At 51.2% G+C, this 22216-nt stretch overlaps 1 protein-coding gene across 4 annotated transcripts in view; it reads right to left on the reverse strand.

Moving 5' to 3' along the window:
- Positions 1-13751: 13751 nt before the first annotated feature.
- The window catches only part of ATOH8 (atonal bHLH transcription factor 8), a 34846-nt gene continuing 26381 nt past the window's right edge, over positions 13752-22216 (reverse strand). For 3 of the 4 annotated variants that reach the window (XR_010835384.1, XR_010835380.1, XM_059079019.2), the window contains one exon: positions 13752-14771. Coding sequence is in view for 1 of the 4 variants with exons in the window: in XM_059079019.2 (XP_058935002.1) it covers positions 14766-14771 (6 nt within the window). In the remaining 3 variants the exon portion in view is untranslated. Of the gene's footprint in view, positions 14772-18245; positions 18418-22216 lie in introns of all 4 variants that reach the window. The other variant, XR_010835381.1, reaches the window with a different exon arrangement.

Genomic DNA, 22216 nt, shown 5'->3' on the forward strand with positions numbered 1-22216 from the left:
CCCCAATGGTAATAGCAGCATTATTTACAATTGCCAAGGAAGCAATTGGAAGCAACCAATTGTCTTTGGAAGCAACCCAGGTGTCCATCAAGAGATGAGTGGGTAAAGAAGATATGGCGTATATATACAATGGAATACCACTCAGCCATAAAAAAGAACAAAATATTGCCATTTGCATGCAGCAACATGGATGGACTTGGAGGTCATGACGCTAATGTGCTATAAGTCAGATACAGGAAGACATAAATATTGTATGACATCACTTATATGTGGAATCTAAAAACATACAACAAACTAGTGAGCATAACAAAAAAGAAGCAGACTTACAGCTATAGAGGATAAACTAGTGGTTACCAGTGGGGAGAGGGACTGAGGAGGGGCAATATAAGGTGGGAGAAAATAGGGTTATTATGGGATTATATGAAATCGTGTGTGTGAAACTTTTGAAAATTGTAAAGCGCTATAGAATTTAAAGAATCTTTCATTCCATCAAAAAAATTCAGAAAAAAAAAAAAAAAAGCAAGTCACTAAGCCCAGCGTAAACCCAAGCAGAGGGGAATTAGGCTTCACCTTAATGAAAGGAGCGTCAAAGAATTTATGAACATGTGTAAAACCACCACAGGACACATCCAAAAAATTGTACATAGTCCTCTTCTGCTCACCCCCCATTGGCTAGAACTCAGTCACATGACCAAACACAGTCCAAGGGGAGCTGGGATGTATTGTCTTTGTGGTAGTGGCTGGACACCCAGTGGGTGGCCTGTTACTATGAGAGGGAAATGAAGCGTGAGTACAGTTTCTGCCTCCGAAGAAGCAAAACTGCAGATATGCCAGGTGAAAAAAGGACCCTGTGGAATATAATTTACCTTCTAGGCAAGGGAAACCATGTTTCTCATCATTGGCAGCCTTGAAAACGCTCGTGACATATGGACGAGTGAAAAACCCAGGTGGAATAACAGCACGATGCCATTTAAGACAACTGATATACGCAGATCTCAATGGGTGCGGAGGCTGAGAGGTGATTGGAAGGATGTTTGCCAGCACAGTAATTGTGGTTATCTCCAGGTGGCTGAATTACTGGCAGTTTTTTCATACATTTCTGTCATTTTTCTATATCATTTACTACTTTTCCCCAACATAGAAAAAGACATGAACAATATTTCTTCCTATCCTTTCTAATCAACCCACCTCCCCAAGCTGGTCTAAAAAGAATGTCGGTGAGAAATTCCTGGGTGTCCTGTCGCGAGTCTTGCTGGAGAATCTGTCAGTTCGGAGGCAAACTAAGCACAGGGCAGCAGGAAGGGCAGGGCCGGGGGTCTGGTTAGACAGTGAGGATGTGCCAGTGGACATAGTACCAGGGCACGAAATCGCAGCTGAGACCATGAGATCAGTGGTGGGGGGAATGCCATGAATACAAAAGTCAGGACAGAGAGTCAGACCAAAAGTGGGAGCAGCCAATGTGTGGTGCCTGAGGGGATGTGCCAGGGTCTGGGCAAAGTCACAGTCTAAGCATCCAGGCTGAAGACAGTGTTCCCAGTTCCAATGAGCCCTAGGGAACAAGAGGAAAAGAGATTTCAGAAACTGATGCTTGGTATTCGTGATGGGAGCCAATGCAGGTTGAAAAGACCCCTGGAACCTCAGCCAGGGCACTTCTGGGGAGATGCAGCCAACTGGCAGCCCTGATGCCACCAGGAGGCTGCCGGGGAGGATGCTACTGCCCCAGCAAGAGAGGCCTCTGCGGGGCTGGTGCTGACTGCACTGCCTCCTGCCTGGGCAAGGATAGGTGAATGGGTTTCATCTTGCCTGTCAGCTCTGATCTATGACTAGTAGCTCCCTGGACTCCTGGGTTGAGAAAGGTTCTAAGGCTAAGTCTGGGCTTAGGAGGAACCACTGAAGTGATTGATTGGTGATGTCTGCAGAGGCCCAGAGGAGAGTGTAGGCCAAGTGCTGTGATTCCAACAGCTTATCCTTCTCTGCTGGGGATTCAGCACCACCCCCTCTTCCCCCACTTGCCTGTCTCCCATAGTAGGGAAAAATTATCCGTAATCCTTCCCTTTTCACTTTGGCTGATTCACTGCTAGAGTTTCTATATACAGAGAGTCTTTTTATGTAGCTGTCATCAAAAAGTACATCCTAATTGTAAATGTTTTTTCCACTTGGCAATACAACACAAGGATTTTCCTATGATTCTCTTTTAATATCTTTTTTTTAAACTAACACAAGTACATTGTAGAAGAGACAAAGAACCAACAAGAAAAACACTTTAAAACATCTTTAATTCCAAAATGCACAGGGGACCCCAGAGCATGTCAGGAAGTGGCAAACCAGGAAGATGTTCACTCTAGACCAATCGCTCCAGAACCTCCGTAAGTATCAGAATTGTATGGGATTTTCTTTTAAGAAATGAGGATTCCCTCTACAAACTCATTAGAAAAGGTAAACCTCTCCCCCCAACAACAAAAACAAAAAAGGGGAGCAAAGACTATAAAAGAGACAATTCATAGAAATAAAAATTCAGGAGGTCAATAAATAAGAAGGATGTTCTTCTCTAATCAGTCAGGAAAATGAAAAGTAAAACAATGAGATGCCTTCCCCCTCCTCCAGCACGCTGACATTGCACATTCAAGAGCGAGAGCATCCAGCACAAGCAGGGCAATGAACATGAATTGCTACAGCCTCTTGGGAAAGTAATCTAGAGTTGATTATAAAAATTAAAAATAAATCTATATGTACAATTTTTTTTTTTTTTTGCGGTACGTGGGCCTCTCACCGTTGTGGCCTCTCCCGTTGCGGAGCACAGGATCCGGACGCGCAGGCTCAGCGGCCATGGCCCACGGGCCCAGCCGCTCCGCAGCATGTGGGATCCTCCAGGACCGGGGCACGAACCCGCGTCCCCTGCATCGGCAGGCGGACTATCAACCACTGTGCCACCAGGGAAGCCCTATGTGTACATCTTTTAGAACAACCTCACTTCCAGGATCTCCTCTACAGAAGTAAAAAAAACCCAGAACATGAAGATACATGTACTAGGACATCTACTGAAACACCCACCTCTTTGTTCAACAAACATTTGTTGATTCACGACCATGTACCAGGCGCTAGGAATACAATGAATAAAACGAACACACCTCCCCGATCCCATCAAGTTTATCTTGCAGAGGGAGGAATCAATTTAAAAACCAGATACATTGAAAATACATAGCATGGAGGCAAATACAACGGGGAAGAAAGATGGAGAGAATGCTAGGGGAAGTGGAGCATGTGGGGTGGGGGGAAGAGGGTTGCACTCTGAAACAGAGTGATCACGAAAGGCCTCACTGAGAAGGTGGCATCTGATCAAAGAACTGAAGAGGGGAGGGAACAAGTCATGGGGCTATTCAGCGTTCCAGGCGGGGGAACCGCCGATGCAAAGGCCAAGAGGCAGACTGGGTCTGGTGTGTCCGAGAACCAGATAGAGGTACAGGGGGTACAGGCCTTGGAGGCCACTGCAAGGACTCGGTTTTTCATGCAGCCTCAGGGCATGCAGCCCTGAGGGGGGGAGGAGGGGGAGATTGTGGGAACTGAGGACGGGGGCCGCAGGGCGCAGGACATCCCAACAAGCAAAGGAGGCTGAGGACAAGCAACCGGAGAGGTAGGAAGTGACACAGGGAGACTGGACTCCACTTCAGGGAGGGCGGACGGGCTGCGTCAAATGTGCGGGCTGACAGGTCAAGTCTGATGAGGTCTAAGGACCGACATCCTGAAGGAGACGGGCTGGTCCAGCCCTGACGGAGGAGGACTTCAGTCACGGAGGGTGGGCACTTGTACAAGCCCCTCAGGAAGGGAAATGGAAGGAACAGCCAGAGCAGAGAGGATCAGGAGGCAGCTGCAGGGGCAGCTGGCCGGCTCCAGAGAACAATGGAGTGCCCTGTGTCCTTGAGCTCCGAGAAGGGAGCCTCTCACCCAGGGCCGGGAGGAAAGCGGATCCCCGCGTTCATTAAGTCCCATCAACAGCAAGTCGGTGCTTGCCAAGCTGCCGGGCGGGGCCTGATCCAGGTCCTGCCTCTAAGGAAGCCTCCAGGCCGCCAGGACAGGCACCGGCTCCTCGGAAAAGTGCTCAGGCCTGGAGGAGGAAATGAGTCCCTGACCGAGAGCCCGGCCAGAGGAAGGCCACAGCCCTGGGAGGAGCCCGGGTGCCTGGGGAGAGGCCAGGCCAGCGGAGGCCTGAGTGAGAAAAGCAGATGGGATGAAAAGCCTCTTCCTTCCTGCTGTGGGTGATGCCTGGTGGGGCAGGGCAGGCTGAAAACGGTGAATTTAAAATAGAAATGAAACAGATTTTTAACTCAGCCTGGTGCTGAGTGATATTTTCTGGAGAGAGAGAACCATATAGCTGGACGAGGCTTTAGTCATCATGTCCTCAAACCACATAGTTTCCGAATGGAGAAACCGAGCCTCCGAGAGGGGAGGCATTTGCCCTGGGTCACACAGCCAGTGAGCAGCAGGGCTGAGAACCACCAGCGTCAGGGCCCCTGGCACCTGTGACAGACTGCAGGCCAGGGGGTGCCTGGGAAATGTGGCCGCCACCTGAATCCATGTACTGAGGAAAGGAGGCCGGGGAGGGGAAAGCACGAGACATCAGAAGCCAATGGACAGAGGAGGGAACAGAGCAGAGGCCTGGCTCCCAGCGGGAGGGGGCTCTGTGGGCGGGTAAGACCCTGGGAACAGACTGGCCCAGGTGGGAGAGGGGGCTAGAGGTCTGTGAGCAGGTGGGTCTCAGTGGGCTCAGGACCTAGAGGCCCTGGGAGGGGCACACACCCTGCACCTGGGCCTGTGGACAAGTCAATTTCACTTCAATCCTCTGAATGCCTTCTGGCTGGAGAAGCTCAGGTACTCGCGGGGTTCCACTCCCTGTGTGTTCAGTCTGGCTCCCGCTCCTTATTTATTTCGTGCTGAGGACGCTCGTCCCGTTTAAGACTTTCTTCCTTGCCCGAATCTCTGTTGGACTCTGCAGGACAACCTGGGCTGAAGAGGGATGGACAGGACCCTCTGGGCTCACCCTGCAGCCCCTCACCAGGGCAAAGAAACCCCAGGAGCCCTCCCAGCCCAGGCCAGCAGGGCTGTACATCGAGGCCACGGGGCCTAGGACTGTGTCCTGCAATGTGTAGACAGATAGACCTACTCTCTGTCCTCCAGGGGCCCACAACCAAGCCAGAAAGATAGATGGAGAGGCAAGCAACAGTGCCAGAAGGGGGAAAGTGGGTGTCCTGAGAGGCCCGAGGCATGTGGAGTCTGGACAAAGGTTAAAGGACCTTTCGTTGAGGCAGCAGGTCAGGAGTCTGGGGGTCTGGGGAGGTGACCTGTACCCAGATTAGAAGGATGACCACTCGTTTATTTGTAATTTCTCTAAAGATGCTCTGTTGGTTTTTGTTTAACAACTCTGGAAGGTATCTCCTCCTTCAGATAATTCTCTGGTTCAAAAGGTAATCCCTCAGGAGAAACACAGCTGTTCTAGCAAGACGGAGGAAGAACCTCAGGCTCGGGGTGGTGGGAGAGCCCATGTGGGGAGCTGTAATCTGAGCCTTGAACTCAGGAATGCAGGCAGGACCAGGCAGTGTGGAACCCAGGATGGAAATCAGCTGCGAGGGACCTTGGAGGTCACAGAGCCACTGTCTGCTTGTCTACTCAAGACAGGTCACACGGGGGAGTTGAAGTTCTGGCCAAGCTGGTCCCCAGGCCCCCAGGTTCCCAGAGGACCGCGTTCTCCCCCAGTCACAAGGGGCTTGGCTCTGGGTGTTTCCTCCCTTGCGTTTCCCAGATCCCTGAGCTTGGGAGAAGAACGCACAGCAGAAGGCCCTCTGGAGGGGGGTGAGCCCAGAGGGTACGCACTTTGCCCCAGCAGATCTGCCCCGTGGGAAGTGCTGACGGGAAGGGCAGGGAGGGGCGATGGTTCGGAATAGCCCGTCCAGCTCCCTGAGGAGCAGGACGGGGTGCACCTGTGAGGCTGCCAAAAGGGGGCCGGGGCCTCCCGCAGGCTTGGCTCTGGTCCAGTGCTGTCATCAAAGCCAAGGGAGGGGCCGCCCTGACAGATGTCACCAGCACGGAGCTGTCAGTCATCCGAGCAGGTCTCCTCAGCACAGCCACCATCCTGTGAGGGTTGGAGAACAGGGCTCTTCCTGGCTTTCCCCCCCGCTCCCCGTGCTGATCACTGATCCGCCCTCCCGGGTCCTTCCACGACAGCTTCACCTCTTGGGGCTTCAGCCTCTGCCTTCAGTTTTGAGACTGAGCCCATCAGAGCGCCTCTGGCAGCGCCTGGGGCAGCCACGTGGGCAAGGAAATCCTGGCCTATCCAGAATCCCCATTAACCAGCAGCCCCCAGACTGTGTTCCATGGACCTCCCCACATGGTGTCCAGCGAGAGATTGGGGCATGAAATAAAGAATAAATGCCCTGCATCAGCAGATGAACGGGTAAACCAAATGTAGCACGCACATAGAACGGACCATTATTCAGCCATAAAAAAAGAATGAAGTTCTGATACACGCTTCAGCATGGATAGACCTTGAAAATCGTATGCTTAGTGAAATAAGCCAGACACAGAAGGACAAATCTCATATGATTCCACTTATATGAGGTACTAAGAATAGGCAAATTCACAGAGATGGAAAGTGGACTTGACTTTACCAGGGGTGTAGTGGGAGAGGCAGGAAAAGGGGAGTTATTGCTGAAAGGGTAGAGAGTTTTTGTTGGGGATGATGAAACAGTTTGGGGTATAGATAGTGGTGATGTTTACACAACATTGTGACTATATTTAATGCCACAGAATTGTGTACTTAAAATGATTTAAATGATAAATATTATGTGATACATTTTACCACGATAGAAAAATTTTTTTAAAGAGTGAGTGCTCGGGCTTCCCTGGTGGCGCAGTGGTTGAGAATCCGCCTGCCGATGCAGGGGACGCGGGTTCGTGACCCGGTCCGGGAAGATCCCACGTGCCGCGGAGCGGCTGGGCCCGTGAGCCATGGCCGCTGAGCCTGCGCGTCCGGAGCCTGTGCTCCGCAATGGGAGAGGCCACAACAGTGAGAGGCCCGCATACCGCAAAAAAAAAAAAAAAAAAAAAAAAGAGTGAGTGCTTGAACAACTTTGGGAGACACTGTGTCCTCAAATTTAAATGGAGGGGCAGTACAGGGGTAGGGGATTAATTTTTTTTAATAAAAAATTTTTTTAATTAAAAAAAATTTGAAATAAATAATTTTTAATTAAATATATATTTTTAAAGGGTTGTTATGGGATTATATGAAATCATGTGTGTAAACCTTTTGAAAATTGTAAAGCACGATAGAATTTAAAGAATCTTTCACTCAATAAAATATAAATGTAAAAACATTTAAATGGGCTATCCTTGTGCAGGACTTTCAGAGCCTTTATGAAGGGGAAATATTAGCTATGGTTCCCAGTGGAGAGGATCACTGAACACTTTGTTCTTAGAAAACCTATTCATCTTCTTTTTTTTTTTTCAATTTATTTTGGGCTGAGTTGGGTCTTCGTTGCTGTGCGCGGGCTTTCTCTAGTTGCGGCGAGCGGGGGCTACTCTTTGTTGCAGTGCGCAGGCTTCTCATCGCGGTGGCTTCTCTTGTTGCGGAGCACGGACTCTAGGCGCACGGGCTTCAGTAGTTGCAGCACGTGGGCTCAGTAGTCGTTGCGCACGGGCTTAGTTGCTCCGCGGCATATGGGATCTTCCTGGACCAGGGATGGAACCCATGTCCCCTGCATTGGTAGATGGATTCTTAATCCCTGCCCCACCAGGGAAGTCCCCCTGTTAATCTTAGAGCTGCCCCTGAAGTTACAACATTTGACTTCCTAAGCTGCCTCTCACACCTGAAGGAGGCACTAAAATCTTTGTCAAACCCTTTGTCCTGATTTTTATTTAGAAAATAAAGCATAGCATAGCTATCCCAAAGCATACCCGAAGCTTGATTTTTTTTTGTTCTATTTTCTTCTCCAAAAATAGAAATTTATTTCCTGGGACTTGGAAGGGTTTTGAGTTCTTTATTAAAAAAAAAAAAAAAAAAAAATGTGTGAGTTGCATGCATATGTGTGCCTGCAAGAGGAAAATTCTCTAGAAACTTCTGGTTGTGGGGATGGAAATGAAATCCCGGAGGAGGAACGCATGTTGTCTGTGGGCCAGATGGCTTTGAATGTGGTTTGGGGTATGGGTTTGGCACGAGGCTAAGTTCAGGGCCCTGTTGCCTCTTGGGGGAGGGGGCAGGCTCTGTCCTGTCCCCTCCTGCCATGGTATTACCAGCCAGCTGCCCTTGGTTACAGGAGAGCCTGGGGAAAGGAATGTGCATCTCTCCAGGTCATGCATCCCTCCTCCCAGAGGCAAGACCCTGGATGCCTGCTCAGCTGAGTGTGGGTGAGAGGCCCGGCCAGCTGTCATATTTGCTTGTGACCTTTCCACTGGGCGTAGTATTTTATAGTCTCCTGTTTTCGGGCTGGGATTCGGTGGTGGCCTGGGGCTGGGTAGGGAGATGTTAAATTGAAGAGAAAAGACTGGATTCAAGCCCCAGCTGTGGGACAACTTCGGTGAGTCAGAGCTCAGAAATGTACCGTCAGAGAGTGAAGCCAGAGGGGAAAATATTTATAACTGCCGGAAACATGATGAACCTGTCAAAAATACATGAAATCAGCTAAATAAATTGGGAAGAAAAAGGCAAGGTCTTATTTGGGTTTTTGTGAGTGTAAACATTTTAAAAAATCATCAGGAAGGAGAAAAATAATTCCTCTATGCACAACTGCCTTGTGTGAGTGATGTGTTGGGGAAATCAAGGGAAAGTGGCTGTGTTCCCTTGAACTAAAGCAGAGTAAAGAGAAGGGATCAGCCATAGGAGGCGACTGAGAGAGCGATAATTAGATCAAAGCAAATCCCATGGGGATGGAAGCCTCTCAAGAATCCTCAGAGATCTGGGGCAATGCTGGCTTCTCAATGAAGATGGGGCGGCGAAGTGATGTTCTAATTAATATATATGAACAGGAAAGACGTGTCCTTAGGATAGGAGGACATGTACCCAGGCCATTGCTGTTGGGTTAAGCAGGGCCTCTCTGCCTGTCCAGGTTCTGGGATTGAGAAACCTAGATTTCCCCTAGGGAACCAGGGGCCTGGGTGGATGCGATACAGAGGAAAGTTAGGTTAAACAGGAACTGTTTCCATCGCAGTAAACATGAGGGTCCAGAAAGAATCTTGTTTTGTGGGCAGCCAGAGGAAAGGGAACGGAGACATGATTAAGAAAGAGGGGCAGGCTTCCCTGGTGGTGCAGTGGTTGAGAGTCCGCCTGCCGATGCAGGGGACATGGGTTCGAGCCCTGCTCTGGGAAGATCCCACATACCGTGGAGCGGCTGGTCCCGTGAGCCATGGCCGCTGAGCCTGTGCGTCCGGAGCCTGTGCTCCGCAACGGGAGAGGCCACAACAGTGAGAGGCCTGTGTACCGCAAAAAAAAAAAAAAAAAAAAAGAAAGAGGGGCTGTTAACACCTGGGGATAGGATTCAGCCAGCATCCTTGGATGCCCAAACTGGGGGTCACTGAGTCTGGGGTGGCATTGGAGTCACTGGAGGAGGGGAAGTGACCATCCGTGACCAGTCCTATAGGTAGCTAAGGAGACTGGACTTTGCCCGGAGGCGATGGGGCCCAGGGCAGGAACTTCAGGAACCCCCTCCATCAGCAGGAGGAAGGGGCAGCAGGGAACAGATCAGAAAGCGGGAGCCCAGCCAGGAGGTGGCCGCACGGCCTTATGGGCATAAGGAAGGTGACCTCCTAACGTATCCTCAGTCATATCATCCTGATGGTGCCCCAAGAGGCTGCTCTGAGGGTGTCCCGACCTACCACTTACTCCAGGATGGCCCTGAGACCAAGATGGCCAAGAGAGCGCGTCTCTTCAATGGATTAATAGTGACTGCCTGAAGCACTGTCCTGAACTCAGGCAGCTTCAGGGACCCGAGAGAAAAAGAGCCACCATTGATTAGAGATGTCTGAGGAGGGGCATGAGGGTGGGGCAGCGTTCATTCATGCATCCACACACCTTCAACAAATATTTATTAGGCACCTACTGCATGCCAGGTGCAGGTGCTATGAAGCTCTCCTCTTTGCAGGAGCACAGTTCTCAAAGGTTCAGCCACAGAGAGAGCAAAAAGCCCCAAGCCTGGGCTCCACTCTGCTCTGGACCTTCTCCCTTTGAGCCTCTTTGAAGCCTTGGCAAAGGCCTGTGTCCGAGTCTCTCGGGGTCTTGAATAAATTAGCTGCTTGGTAGTTATTTGCGGAAGGAAGAAAATACATGCGTGACTTACCATATTTTTCAATTTTATCCATTCATTCAACAAAGAAACCAATATATGCATTTTGCAAGGCCTTTTCAAGGATTTGGAGATGTATCTGACCTAATCTTTGCCCTCTAGGGATTCATAGCGCCATCTGGAGATTAGACACATGCCCGCATAGCCGTAAAACAAAGTCGTTATTTATAAATCCAAGTTCCTTGGAGTGCCTGGCTTCAGGGAGGCAGACATAGCTTGTCTGGGGCCCAGGGGACCAGAGGGGACCCGTGGGAAGGTGAGGACCCTGGGGCAAAGGGCGAAGCCAGCCGCCCCCTCCTCTCCACCCCTCGCCTAGGCAGGGTCTCCTCCATGCCTCCCTGTCCTCCTGGAGCCTGGAAACAGAAAGCAGCTGTGCAGGTGGCAGAGAGACAGAGGGACAATGGCAACACAAATCGGCTGAAGGAAACACTTGGAGATGTCTGAGTCTTGCTTTGAGAAGGCCAGGCTCTTTGTCAGCCGGGCTGCTGGCAACAGTCCCTCTGAGCCCAGGAAGTAGCATGGAAGGCGGGAAGCAAGTGCAACCCCTGCTCCAGCCCCCTAGCAGGCCTGCCCTGGCTGCCTTACAGTACGGCTAAGCCTAGTTAGCGGTACCCAGGCCTCTGCCCTGTATCTCGGGCACAGAGGAGCCCTGTCTGCACCTCAGCTCCCTACACAGTCCCTGCTCACGGCTCTGCTACCCAGTTCCCAGCCCCTGAGACCTGCCGGCTCCTGCCTCTCACTGGCTTGGAAGGAAGGGGAGATGGGTGGCAGGGATCAAGAAAAGAAATAGGACAGCACAGGACAAGGTGAGGTGCAGGGGGGCGGGGGAAGGAGGAGGTCCAGGACAGCACAGCGGGCCATGGGGCCGGGAGGAAGGACAGTGTGGGGAGACAGAATCCACCGGGGCCCTGGCCACGCTGTGAGACCAAAAAGGGGCCCAGGGACGCGTGGAAGGCCCTCCCCAGAATTTACACCTCTCTTCTGGCATTGTCCAAGGCCGGAACCAGGAAGCAGCGGGCAGCCCGTGTGCATGGAGTTTTTGAAGAATCTTGGAAGGATCGGTCTTGAGCTGGGGAGATCTATGACTCGCAGAGCCATTCTTTGTGGGTTTGTCCTTTGGAGAGCAGGAAGCAAGCATGCTGCAGGAACCAGGCATGCACCAGAGGTGCAGACACGTGTGTACACATACGGCCTCCAACACGGACACCCTCCCTCTGTGGCTGGTGGCTGATGAGCCATCCCCGGCGTGTGGAGCCAAGACCCAGAGCAAACAACGGGGCACAGAGGGTGTGTGAGCGAACAGATCTGCAGGGGCCCTGTGACCACACGCTCGGCTGGACCAGGACAGGCGTTGTCAAGGCCCCGTGAGGGTGGCTCTTCATAACTTTTATTTTGGTGAGGGCCTTCTTGCACGGTTGTTTACACAAACTGTTGAGAAGGCTGCTGATGAAATCTGAATCCATGTGAAATGGATTTCCCTTCCCTGGGAATGTACATAGTGGGCATCTGGGTGTGCATACGCACACAAGAAGGAGTGTGTGTGTGTGTACATGTGTGTGCACAAGAACACAAGCTGCTGTATCGGGAGAGAAGCTGGAAAAGGAAAGAAAAGCATGGACTTTCAATCATATACACACATACCTGTGCGCATACATTCATGCCATCGTCTGACGGTATCACAATTATTAGCTTGTCTATTTGTATACACACACACACACACACACACACACACACATCCCTGTACATTTCTGGCACAGCCTGTATCCCATATCAGTGATTCTAAATCACTTTTTTGTCAGAGATCTCAGGCCATTTCAACCAGTAGCTCTCAACCTTGCCTGCACCTTGGAATCACTTGGGGAGCTTTTAAAAACCCTAAATGCCCAGACCACACTCCAGACCAATATAGCAGAATTTCTAGAGATGGAACTTTGGTATTAATACTTTATGTCAGTATTTTAAAATCTCCTCTCTTTCGAGGGCTGAATACTTCTCTGCATAGAAAGTCCTTCTTTTCCTCTGCTCAGAAAACTTCTATTCATCCTTCATGACCCAACTCACATAGCTCCTTTCTAGGAAAGCCCTTCATGATACCTCCCCAGAGAGAGTTACCTTTTTCTTGCCTGAAACTTCCAACAACCCCTTAGTCATCCAACTGTATCACAGTTATTTGCTTGTCTATCTGTCCGTCCCACCTTCTGTTCAGAACTCTGAGCTCCGTGAAGACACTGCACGGGGTCCATCTCTCTACTCCCGATACCCAGCTTAGAGTCTGCTATGCAGCTGGTGATCAATAGATGCTTCAGAATGGAACGGAAATACGTAATGAACGCCATGAGCAGGAGAGGGGTGGGGAGTAGAGACCATTATTGTTTCTGGGTAGAAAGGCCACGGGTCTGCTCCCGTGTCAGCAGGATGGGGGTATCTCCCCAAACCATGAGTAACGGGGTCCTCTTATGTCAACAAGTTTGATGCAGGTTGGTCCACATTTCCTGCTTCCCTAGGAAATGCCACCAGTGTTACTCAGAGGCTCAGAGGGACACCAGAGTGAGTCCGTCATCTGCGCCTACAGGCCTGGGGTGACTGACCACCTCCCCACCCTCCCCATTCCAAGCCCACTCTGCCTGGCCTCTTTCCAGGGCACTGTTGCTCTGAGGACCTCCATGAGCAGCCTGTGGCCTCTGCTTCTGCCCCAGATCCAGGACCGGCCCACATAGCTCAGTCCTTGGCCAGAGCCGTGTCTGGGAAACACTGGTGCAAGAGGAGGTGCAGACACTGCAGCCCCAGCCCAGGAGCCCGGGAGTAGACAAGAGAGGGTGACAGTGGGCAGGACCATGGGACACGTGTGTATTCTGCAAGGGTACAGCCTCCTTCCCTCATCACCTCCCCTCTCCTTGGGCAGCCCTGCCCCTCCTACACAGCCCTCTGCCCTGACAGTCCTTTCCTTGTTCTTCTCTTATTAACCCTCCCCCATCCCCACTGAACCATTATTGCCCCGTCTTAGGCCAAGGCCACACAAAGACTTCGGGCAGGAGCTGGCCTACGGGGCTGGAGAGGCGCTAAGATTACAGGCAGTGGAGCGAGGCCGCCCTGATGTGAGAACTGTTTCTGTCACCGCCAGGCCCTGTCTCCTCCCTGCCTCAGGTTCCTCATCTGTACAATGGGATTAAAAATTCAGTCCCCACCGTATCAACTCACAGTATGGAGTAAATGAGGCACAAAGCCCAGAACGCTCCTCACATGTTCCTGACCTGGCCTCCTGGTCACTAGTCCAGGCCGAGGCCATGGCGAGGGCCCCACCCTCTTACACACACACACACACTGCTCACTTCCTGAAGGGTTCTCAACCTCTCCCTCCCCCCACAACCCTCTCCAACTGACCGGCCAAAGTCCTGGTCGCCCACAGAGTCCATCAACACAAGCAAGTGTTTTCTTTACATGTTGGGGCTTTTACTTCAATTTGAAGCAGATGGTTGAGCACAGATGTGAACAGCTTTGGCCTTGTGAGCGCCCGCCTCCCCACGTACTGGCCCTTTCCCCCGGTCCCTTCCTGCCCTCTGCCCCCCTGCACAACCATCACAGACCGCCAGCCCCCAGGCAGGGGTGCCGTCATGTGTGCCCAGTCAGGAGGGCGGGCCCCTGGCAAGGAGTGGCCGGCTGGACCGGCTGGGGGTCACCTTGGGGCAAGTGCCTGGGGTGAGGTATGGGGGGGTCGGTATTGCCCCCACCCTCCCATTAACTTCTCATGATGCTTAAGGCCCAAGAAGGAGCCTGGGCCCAGGGAACATGGGAAAATCAGGGTCAGAGGCCTGGGCAGCCAGCGGGAAGGAGAGGGGGGCCGGATCTCGGATCTCACTCCCCACGGGCGCCCCCCAGCCCCCCTATCACAGCCCCCAGAAGGCTTATCTGCGTCCAGCCAGCTCGGGGCCCAGCTGTAGAAAGGGAGTTCCGGGTCAGAGGGTCAAGCGCTTCCAGCAGTCACCAAACGTCCATCCTTTCCACGAGTTCCTCGCGGAACTGCTGACTCGTCTTTGGCGTGAGATGGGACCCGGGCAACAGGAGGAGCAAACGTCACAGAGCAACCGTGTGGCTTTTCACTATGGGGTCTTCTCACCCCATTTTGTTCAGTGTCTCTGTCGAATCTTTGGCAATGAATTTCTGCAGCCAGACGGTGGGCCTCGGGCCCGGGCAAGGGGAAGGCTTTGCTCTCCCCGTCCCACCAGGCAGAGAGCAAAGTGCAAAGTCACTGTGGAGTGGTTGGGGGGCGGGCAGGGAGGGCGAGAGGGGGGCAGGCAAGCTCCTGTCCTGAGAGGTGGTGGTCTGAGCATCCGGTGGCAACTTAGAGAGGACGACGAGGCTGGACTTGGCGAGCTCACCTTCTCCTCAAGCTTGACTGGAAAGAGGGCCCACAGCAGCGTCCTTGGACGAGCCCATGGCCAGTCACTCCTGAAAGAAACAACCAATGGGAGGAGAGGGATAAATTAAGAGGTTGGGATTAACATATACACACTAGTATATCTAAAATAGATAAGCAACAAGGACCTACTGTAGAGCAACCGGAGCTCTACTCAATACTCTGTCATAACCTGTATGGGAAAAGAGTCTGAAAAAGAATAGATATCTGTATATATCTATATATAAAATGGAATCACTTTGCTGTACACCTAAAACTAACACAACATTGTAAATCAGATATACTCCAATATAAAAAACTAAACTAAAAAAATAAAGGGCAGCTAACACCCAGCACAGCCAAATAAATAAATAAATAAGTAAATGTTTTTAAAAATAAAATAAGCTAAAAGGATATATTGTATAGCACAGGGATTATAGCCAATATTTTACACTAACTTTAAATGGAATATAATCTACAAAAATTTTGAATCCCTATATTATATAACTGAAACTAATATAATATTGTAAATCAACTATACCTCAATAAACAAGCAAACAAACAAAAAGAAGGGCTTCCCCGGTGGCGCAGTGGTTACGGATCCGCCTGCCAACGCTAGAGGACACGGGTTCGTGCCCCGGTCCGGGAAGATCCCACATGCCGCGGAGCAACTAAGCCCGTGCGCCACAACTACTGAAGCCCACGAGCCTAGAGCCCGTGCTCCGCAACAAGAGAAGCCACCGCAATGAGAAGCCCGCGCACTGCAACGAAGAGTAGCCCCTGCTCGCCGCAACTAGAGAAAGCCCGTGCGCAGCAACAAAGACCCAACGCAGCCAAAAATAAAAATTAAATACATAAAATTTTTTAAAAAGCCAAAAAACAAACAAACGAAAAACAACCAATGGTCAGAAGTAGCCCCTACTGGTCCTGACTCCAGAAGGCCGACCTGTACCAGGTGCCGGCACCCATGGCACCTCCTCTTACTTGATCCTTGCAGCTGCCCAGGGAGGGACTCAGGAGGGACTCCTATGGTCCAGGCAGGGACTGAATCTTGAAAGGTTCAGTAAGGGATGGAGGCAGCATCTGGACCCAGGACTGGCTGCTGCCAGAGGCCACATTGTCCCCTTACTCCCTACCCCTACCTTGCTGCATTTCAAAGCCACTGCTGATTTTGTTGGTTTGGGGGATGGGCAGGGTTGTAGAGGAAACTCAGGGACCCCTGGTCCTGATACCACAGTCCCCCAGGTCACACCTCTGAGGGATATCAGAGTCAGCCCTATCTCCCCACAGGAATGACATCCTTACCTCCTTATCCCTACACCAGGGGTCCCCAACCCCCGGGACCCCCGTACCAGTCTGAGGCCTGTTAGGAACTGGGCTGCACAGAAGGAGGTGAGTGGCAAGCAAGGGAAGCTTCATCTGCAGCTCCCCACCGCTCCCCACCTCTCCCCACCTATCCCCACCTCTCCCCACCTATCCCCACCTCTCCCCATCCCTCCCCACCTCTCCCCACCGCTCCCCACCTCTCCCCACCGCTCCCCATCGCTCCCCATCTCTCCCCACCTCTCCCCACCGCTCCCCACCTCTCCCCACCGCTCCCCACCTCTCCCCACCTCTCCCCACCACTCCCCACCTATCCCCACCTCTCCCCACTGCTCCCCACCTATCCCCACCTCTCCCCACCCCTCCCCACCTCTCCCCACCTCTCCCCATCGCTCCCCACCTCTCCCCACCTCTCCCCATCGCTCCCCACCTCTCCCCACCTCTCCCCATCGCTCCCCACCTCTCCCCATCCCTCCCCACCTCTCCCCACCTCTCCCCACCTCTCCCCATCCCTCCCCACCTCTCCCCATCCCTCCCCACTTCTCCCCACCTCTCCCCACCGCTCCCCACTACTCGCATTATAGCCTTAACCATCCCCTCCCCCATGGTCCATGGAAAAACTGTCTTCCACTAAACCGAAACCGGGCCCTGGTGCCAAAAAGGTTGGGGACTGCTGCCCTACACCCTTCAGACAAGACACGACACCAGCAGCCAAGAGGCTGACTCTAGGTGCAGCCCATCCCCCTGCCAGCTGGGCCTCAGTGTTCTCATCTATAAAATGACAGTGTCCTCAGCTGTAGTAGAAATGAAGTCTGACCTGGGAATTCTAACACAGAAAACAGATGAACTTGGTTCTAGTCTATTTGGATCGGGAGAGTACAGGGGACACAGAGAGAGAGGGCAGCCCAGAGTCTACAGTATTGCTTCCAACGTGGAGCCCGGGTGGCTGTGAGAGCCCGGGTGCTATGGGGCGAACTGGAAAACCCCTAGGTTAGACCGTCTTTCAGTTCCTTGCCATCCTGACCTTCGGAAACTTCACTCTGGCAGCTGAACTTGGTGTTGCTCATGAGAAAACTGACCGGAGGGCATGATTTGCTTCAGGAAGGGACAGGAGACATGCAAAGGTCCTGGGGCTGCCGGGGCTTCAGCTTTGGGGGCGGTCAGAGCTGGTGGGGAGGCTCTTCAGGGACTCCCAGTCCACCCAGAACACTCAGGAGAATAACAGCCAACCGTGTACTGGGCACAGCACACCCCTAATAGCGCAGTTCCAGATCCTTCTCTCCTGTTTCCTGCAACAACCCTGAACAAACAGCTAAGCACTTATTTTTGAAGCAAAACATCTGTCAGGCACCTCTGACGTGCCAGGGAGCTTCTCACATCCCCAGCTCAGAGGTAAGTGCTACGAGTTGGCAGCACCACGATTTGAATCCAGATCGGCAGTGTTTATTCTACCACAAAGAGCCTGCTCCTGCTGAAAGGGAGGCTCGGGGAGCCGGGCTGGAGCCAAACCACGAGGCTGGAGGGGCTGCTAACCACAGGCCCTAGCGAGCCTCAGGCCTGGGCGGCGCTGGGCAGGCAGCCAAGGTGCGAGGCCGGGGCACGGGGCACTGGCTGGAAGTGGGGTCCAGGGAGGGCGAGGGAGCCCAGCCAGGAGGAGGGAGTGTCCTCCAGCTAACAGAGGCTAAGAAGGGGAAAAGGAAAAGTGAGAGGAGAGAGCATCTTGATGTGGTGAATCCAGGCTCACATTCTCCGAGAGCCCGTGGTGCGTGGCTGGCCCCAGCAGGAATCTGCTTTTTGTTACCCAGTCTGAGGAGGAGGATTAAGAAGCGGAAAGGAAACCCGTGGGGATGGCACTGGGTCTGTGGTCCGCGGGGTGATTTACAGCCCCGTCATCCCGGCGCTGGCTGCCTGGGAGGGCCCTGCCGAGGACTGGCCCGGAGTTCCTCCCTTGTTCAGTCTGCCTGCGGTCAGGGAAGGCACGGAAGGCTGGGGCAGCTGAAGCCGTCCCCCTGGCTGCCCTGTAAAGGCGGCCGCCTGGCCGGGCCCAGCCCCAAGCCCTCAGTCGGCTCTCAGACTCCACCGAAGCCATGGCTACCAGCCAAGAGCAAGGGAGACAGGGGTTTCTCTCGCCAAGGCCTGACCTTCAGTTCTCAACCCCACCCTTTCCCTAACGTCTACACGGGACCCGCGTACCCACCACCCACCTTGGTCCAGGAATGTCAGCACATGCATCATCCGTCCAAGGAAGCCTCATGTCAACCGGAGCGTGGTGGGGAGAACACTGGGAGGCCTTAGGTGCCACGAGCTTGTTTGCAATTAACCAACTGTGTGACCTTGGGGAACTGACTCTCCCTCTCTGTGCTTTCATTTCTTCACCTGTACAGCAAGCACATGCACGTGGATTAGCACTCCCCAAAGGGTGCCCTTCCGAATACTAGCCGGGTGAGGTATATCCCATGAGCTCGGGAAACATCACAGACCTTGGCCCTACTTTGGAAAGTCACTGTGTATATGAACATATTGAAGTCTCTGAAAAGTCCTACAGTAAGGAAACTCGTGTGGCTTTACTTACCCAGTGTTCTCCCAACCCATTTGATTGTGTGACTGCAGCTGCATTGTGAGGAGTAGAAACTCACTCTCCTCTTCCCGTTATTTAAGGCTGCACAAGGGCATTTCAGAGGGGCCGGGGGGTGGGGGGGAGTCTCAGGAAAGCTTGTGAACCTCAGTAGGGGCCGCCCTTCCCCGCCAGGCGGCTGACAACGACATCACGCAGCCACTTCCAGGCTCTGCTTCTTTCTTGACTGTCTGCCCATTGGCCCGATCTCTCAGCATCCCGACGCCAAGCACCCAGTGAAGGCGATCAGTTGGTCCAGCCTCAGATTTCTTCCCCTAGACCAATCTGGTGTGGCTGAGAGACAGGAGACAAACCTACCTATGCCATCCCTTCAGAAGAGGTGGGGTGTGTGTGTGTGTGTGTGCGTGCACACGCGTGTACGTAGGTGCAGGTGTGGACGTGTATGTGCGTGCACGCACACGTGCAAGCGTAACTGCAAATACAGGCGAGAGGGCTGGACGTACTCCCCACTGTGACAACCACACCACAGACCCCCTTCTCATGTAACTCCTGGCAACATCCTGCTTGGGTCCACGTGAGAAGCACAGCTTGAAAGGGCCTCTTGCGTCCCCTCTGGCTCTGGCCTTCTGTGAGTGGTGTTCCCAACTGCGGCCAAGACTCTGATCATGGCTGGGTAAGGCTCTCACCGCCCTGAGGAGCCCCCTGCAGCGTGACCCCTCCACACAAAAGATGCCCTTTAAACACTAATATAAACTTTAAAAATGACTAGACAAGATGCCTCCCAGGTCCCTTTCAGAGGGTCTGACGTACTGAGTCCCACTGAAGTGATGTGGTCAAGGGGGACAAAGTGTCTGGGTTTATCACATTCAGAAATCATCATTTTTTTCTTTTTTGGCCACAGCATGGCATTCAGGATCTTAGTTCCCCGACCAGGGATCAAAACCGCACCCTCGGCAGTGAAAGTGCAGAGTCCTAACCACTGGACCGCCAGGGAACTCCCAGAAATCATCTTTTTATCTGCTCACTCATCTGTGGTCAGAATGTCAGCTCCACAATGGCAGGCACATGGTCGTTTTGTTCGCTGCTGTAGCCCCAGAGCCTAGAACAGTCTGGACACATAGTAGCATCTCAATAAATATTTGTTATTTGTTGTGTGAAGAAATATTTCCAGTTACCAGGCATTTTATGTACTGTAGCAGTTAAGTACCGCCAGATATGTTTCCTATTTCAAATGTAACACTGAGCATTTTTGTAACTGTGCTTATGCTTTAGGGGAACTTTTGGTAATTGTTGTGAACCCAGGAACAACGTTGTATCTTTCTGCTTTTGTTCACTTCCAGTTTTTAAATTCCTAATTATACCTCCTCTGCTTACTAAGTTTGTCCCTGGCTTTAAGTGGATTGGTTTCCTCTCCTCATCACTTCTGTGTGCTGCAGGGTAATTTTATCACTTTGGGGGCACTTTAAAAAAAACTATTATTTCTGCCTATAAGTTATTTTACCTTTGAAGTTCTTTTTCAGTCACTTCACCTATTTAACCATTTTTGACTGTTTTCAAATCATACATCTTTCTGTATTTAAGCAATTTGTATACAGCCTTCTACGTGTAGAAAAAGACGTCAAATGGGATTGAAATCCTGAGTTTTTTGTTTTTTATGGTTTGTCCGAAAAGGAGCAGTCAGATTGCAATGTTACTTTACAACTAAATATGAAAGACAAGCAGGGAGGGCATGGGAGAAGTATTTTTCAAGACCCACACTATCAGGCATTATTTTACCTTTCACTTTTACATACACCAATATATGGGCTAGAAAGGGTTTGGTTCTAAATGCTGTGACCACTAGGGTTCATCTTGGCCCCAAAGTCAGTGGGACTCTGGGGCCCTGGGCAGGCTGGCTGATCTCTCAAAGCCTCAGTTTACTCATCTTTAAAATGAGCACAGGAGAGGGATAAACTGTGAGATCAGGATTGACATATACACCTATTATATATAAAATAGGTAACTAGTAAGGACCTACTGTACAGCACAGGGAACTCTACTCCATCCTCTGTAATGACCTATATGGAAAAGAATCTGAGAAAAGGTGGATATATGTATATGTATAACTGATTCACTTTTCTGTACACCTGAAACTAACACAACATTGCAAATCAACTCTACTCCAGTAAAAATTTTAAAAATAAAATTAAAAAAAATAAAATGAGCACAGTAATAGTATCCACTTTCTAGCTCAGTTGCAAAGAATCAATGGGACAAGAGAGCCACACTCCCAGCAGGGCCTGGTACATAATGTAAGCACCAGCTCCCATTCCTGCAAAGAGCTGGGTTCTTGGTGTGATTCACTGGTGTTTGAAAACATAAAATGGCATCATAGGCTGAAAAGTCTCAAAAGAAGTAACCAGAAATAGTCATATGGAACCAACTGTCATCTTGGCCAATCTGCTCGAGACGAATTCTTTTTTAAAAATAAGCACAACTGGGCTTCCCTGGTGGCGCAGTGGTTGAGAGTCCGCCTGCCAACGCAGGGGACAGGGGTTCGAGCCCTGGTCCAGGAAGATTCCACACACGGTGGAGCAACTAAGCCCGTGTGCCACAACTACTGAGCCTGTGTGCCACAACTACTGAAGCCCGCACACCTAGAGCCCGGGCTCCACAACAAGAGAAGCCACCGCAATGAGAAGCCCCCGCATCGCCACGAAGAGTCGTCCCCGCTCGCCGCAACTAGAGAAAGCCCGTGCACAGCAACGAAGACCCAACGCAGCCAAAAATAAATAAATAAATACATTTATAATTTAAAAAACTGTTAAAATTTTTCTAAACACATAAGTAGTATATGTTAATTATAGAAAAGTTAGAAAACACAGAAGAGTGGACAGAAGAAAACCATTTTAATCACCTCCATCTCCCCACCAAGAGAAACCATGATAGTTAGTGTGGGGTGATCGCTGTTCCACATACTTTTCCTTTTTTTTTTTTTCCTAGTTGATATACAATGCTGTGTTGGTTTCAAGTGTACAGCAAAGTGATTCCGTTTTATATATATATACGTATATATGTATATATATATATTCTTTTTAGATTCTTTTTGATCATAGGTTATTACAAGACATTGAATATAGTTCCCTGTGCTATACAGTAGGTCCTCGCTGTTTATCTCTTTTATATATAGTAGTGTGTATCTGTTAATTCCAAACTCCGAATTTATCCCTTCCCACCCTTTTCCCCTTCGGTAACCGTAAGTTTGTTTTCTATGCCTTTGAGTCTGTTTTTGTTGTGTAAATAAAGTGGTTTGTATCATTTTTAGGATCCTACCCGATAAGTGATATCATATGGTATTTGTCTTTCTCTGTCTGACTTGCTTCACTTAGCACGATCATCTCTAGGTCCATCCATCCACATACGTTTCCTTTGCGTAGGCAGACCTATGTTGGATTTCATGGGAGTGAACTCAGCTTGTGCAAACTGCGTGGCAAGCTGGTGTTTGTGTTTTCTCCAACACTCCAGCCCATACATCTTTGCATCTGGCAGATCTGCTTCCACATCTCCGAGGGCCAGGCTCTGCTGAGGTTATTCTGGCCACAAGCATAGGCCTGGGCTTCT

The sequence above is a fragment of the Kogia breviceps genome, chromosome 11 (assembly GCF_026419965.1).
Source record: "Kogia breviceps isolate mKogBre1 chromosome 11, mKogBre1 haplotype 1, whole genome shotgun sequence".
NCBI classification, from domain to species: domain Eukaryota; kingdom Metazoa; phylum Chordata; class Mammalia; order Artiodactyla; family Physeteridae; genus Kogia; species Kogia breviceps.